Below are 3,031 nucleotides of genomic sequence, written 5' to 3'. Positions count from 1 at the left end.
CACCCTGCATATTCTCTGCACTTACACACCTCACTCGCTTTCATTTGACCCTCACCCGCCCCTCTCAACATTCCTCACTGCGCCCCCAGTGGATACCCCTGTATCTGCCTCAACAAACCCTCCTGCTTCAGGTCCGCGACCTTCAGGTTGTTTCGAGACCCCAGCGGTGAATGTAAAACCTGCTAAATATATCTCTCCTGAAGGCGTCCCAAACCCTTTGGTGGACCATCCATCGGCTCCTCGCACCAAAAAAAGGAAGACTAAGTGCATAAAGGCGACCACAAAAGACATTACTATCAGATTTGGTGAGACCTTGGCCATAGGGGAAGCTACGGTCATGGCGCGCACTGTGCTGGTTGGACATGTGTGAGGCCGAGCATACTCGGCCAACAGGCTGACACAATGGGTCAAGGAGATTTGGGGTGCACTGTTGAAAGAATTGCCGGAAGTTCACATCATGCCCCGAGGGTGGTTTTCATTACATTTTGCAAAGGAAGTTTACATGGATCTGGTACTTGCCAAGTACTGGCACATTGAGATGGCTCCGGTCCTTCTCAAACGGTGGAACCCGTTATTCGACCCGGAGCGTGAGAAAATTGGGGCTGGACCTCTGTGGGTGAGACTGCCAGGGCTCCCTTTACAGTACTGGAGTGAGGATGTTCTTATCAGAATTGGGAACGCCCTAGGAATATATTTGGACCACGATCGAACATTTGTGGAATCGAAGAACCGAACTCTTGCTCGTGTGGTCCATTTGGATACCCGTGAAGGACTGGAGGAAAAGATAACTCTACAGTGGGGTAAAAACAGTAGGATACAGATCTTGGATTATGAAGGGGTTTCGTTTTGCTGCAGACGGTGTCATAAGGTGGGACATCTCTACAAAGAGTGCCCACTTAACAGAAAATCAGAGGACTCCCCCGAGGTAACTTCTATTCCATCCAGGGGCAACTCACCAGTGATCTCTCATCCTCCCTCGAGTCCTACATCAGCGGCACTATCTACTCCTCACAAGACAGGGACCAAAGGTTGCAAATACCATCTGGAATCTCCCTCTTCCTGAGGGAGGTCTAGCTGACTCATTCAACAAGCTCTCCCGGCTAGGTACTTCGCACTTCAGGAACCTATACAGGAGCCCTCCCGGCACAAATCTGGCTGAGATCATAAATGTGGCAAATCATTTCCCTAGATTTGTCAATGAGGAAGATGCAGAACAGTTACCACTGGGGAACTGGAAGGTACATTAAAATGGTTCAAAAAGGAAAAGAGCCTAGGCCCGGATGGCTGGACCATTGAGTTCTATCTTGCTTTCTATGAGTTACTGGGGACAGACCTACTAAAGGTAGTGGAGGAAAGCAAAACTACTGGATCCCTATATCATGCCATCAACTCTACATTTATTGCCCTCATCCCAAAGTCTCATTCCCCATCCTCTTTCGACAATTACAGACCCATATCTTTGTGCAACTGTCTCTATAAGATCATCTCCAAGATTATTGCCAATCGCCTCAGACCCATTCTCTCTAGAAATATTGCTCCTCAACAATTCGCTTTTCTTGAAGATAGACAGATTCATGAAGCCATAGGATCGGCGCAAGGAGCTCTTCACTCGATTTGGTCCAAACATCTCAAAAGTATCATCCTCAAGATCGACCTGTCTAAAGCTTTCGACCGAGTCAGCTGGCTCTACATCAAGATGCTTCTCATCCATCTGGGTCTCCCTCATAATTTCATCACTTGGATCATGGCCTGCATTACCACCCCCACTTTCAGCGTCCTTATAAATGGTTCGGCTTCCCATTTCTTCCACTCTAAAAGGGGGCTCAGGCAGGGTTGTCCCTTATCCCCCCTTCTCTTAATTATTTTCATGGAAGGTCTAAGTCGATTAATTGCATCAGACAAGCGGGAAGGAGCCCTTTGTGGCCTCAAGATCTCAGATGACTGCTATCTCACACATCTATTATTTGTGGATGATGTACTCATCTTGCTAGATGGCAGCATCAGGGACTCCCTGTCTTTCTCTAGGATCCTTCACCTATTCTCGTCAGCTACCGGGATGCTTGTCAACCATCCCAAATCCACTATCACCTTTGCTTGTACAATAGTCCATGAATCTCAATACGCTCACCAGGTATTCCCATACAGTATCCATCCTCTGGACAGAGGACTTAAATATATGGGTTATTGGTTGAAACCCACCTGTCAGAAGATAGCAGATTGGGTCTGGCTCGTCACAAAACTGGAGAAAAGGCTAACCTGCTGTAGCCACAGATACTTATCCAGGGCGAGAATCTTGGTTCTTATCAAATCGGTCCTAGAATCCACCCCAGTTTTCTAGATGGCACTTGCTTGGATACCCAGGAATATCCTATCTCGCTTACAACAACTGTGCAACAGATACCTTTGGGCTGGGAATCAAGACAAAAGAATATTTACCTGGATTAGCTGGAAAAAGATTTCATTGCGAAAGAGATGGGGGGGATGGGGATTAAAAGACCTCCCTCTTTTTTCACAAGCCCTTGCAGCTAAAATGGGATGGACCCTGCTGACTAGACAAAATCTATGGACTCATATATCATATCATAAATACATCTAGCCTCAAGACATGATGGATTGGGTCAGACTGCCTAGTTGGCCGAAGACAGGTATCTCATCAGTGTGGAAGGCTTTGATTCATTCTCTGCCTCTCATAAGAGACAATCTGGTGTGGAGGATAAATGAAAAATCCCTGGCACGGATAGGACTGGATCCGTGGATAGGAAGTGGAGGTAGACATCTACTCTCACAAGACCTCATCAGGTATCTGCACTCCCAGAGATCAGGGTGTTCTCACATATTGCAGATCAGTAGAACACAGGGATATTTGCACAGGCATGGAAATAGGCTCTCCAAATTAATCTACCTCCTAGATGGCACCAGGAATGGCACGAGTACATATCAGCAATATCTGAATCCCACATCAGAATTAAAGAGGGACCAGATGAATTAGTATGGAGCCTGGCCGAGAATGGCAAATATTCTCCAAAATTAG

At 46.8% G+C, this 3,031-nt stretch overlaps 1 protein-coding gene across 1 annotated transcript; it reads left to right on the top strand.

Annotated features, from left to right (window-relative positions):
• The first annotated feature begins 502 nt into the window (after nt 1-502).
• On the top strand, nt 503-1,063 carry LOC149231082 (uncharacterized). The gene has a single exon (XM_089381536.1). The coding sequence runs from the start codon at nt 503-505 to the stop codon at nt 1,061-1,063; it is 561 nt and encodes a 186-aa protein (XP_089237662.1).
• Nucleotides 1,064-3,031: the final 1,968 nt, after the last annotated feature.

This window comes from Pinus tabuliformis, chromosome J (assembly GCF_031772625.1).
Source record: "Pinus tabuliformis cultivar Carrire ecotype Pingquan chromosome J, CPIR1, whole genome shotgun sequence".
In the NCBI taxonomy this organism is placed as follows: Eukaryota; Viridiplantae; Streptophyta; class Pinopsida; order Pinales; family Pinaceae; genus Pinus; species Pinus tabuliformis.
This window is presented reverse-complemented; position numbering and strand designations above follow the sequence as displayed.

Coding starts and splice junctions, on each gene's coding strand:
- LOC149231082 (XM_089381536.1), top strand. CDS start 503: ATGGATCTGGTACTTGCCAAGTACTGGCACATTGAGATGGCTCCGGTC.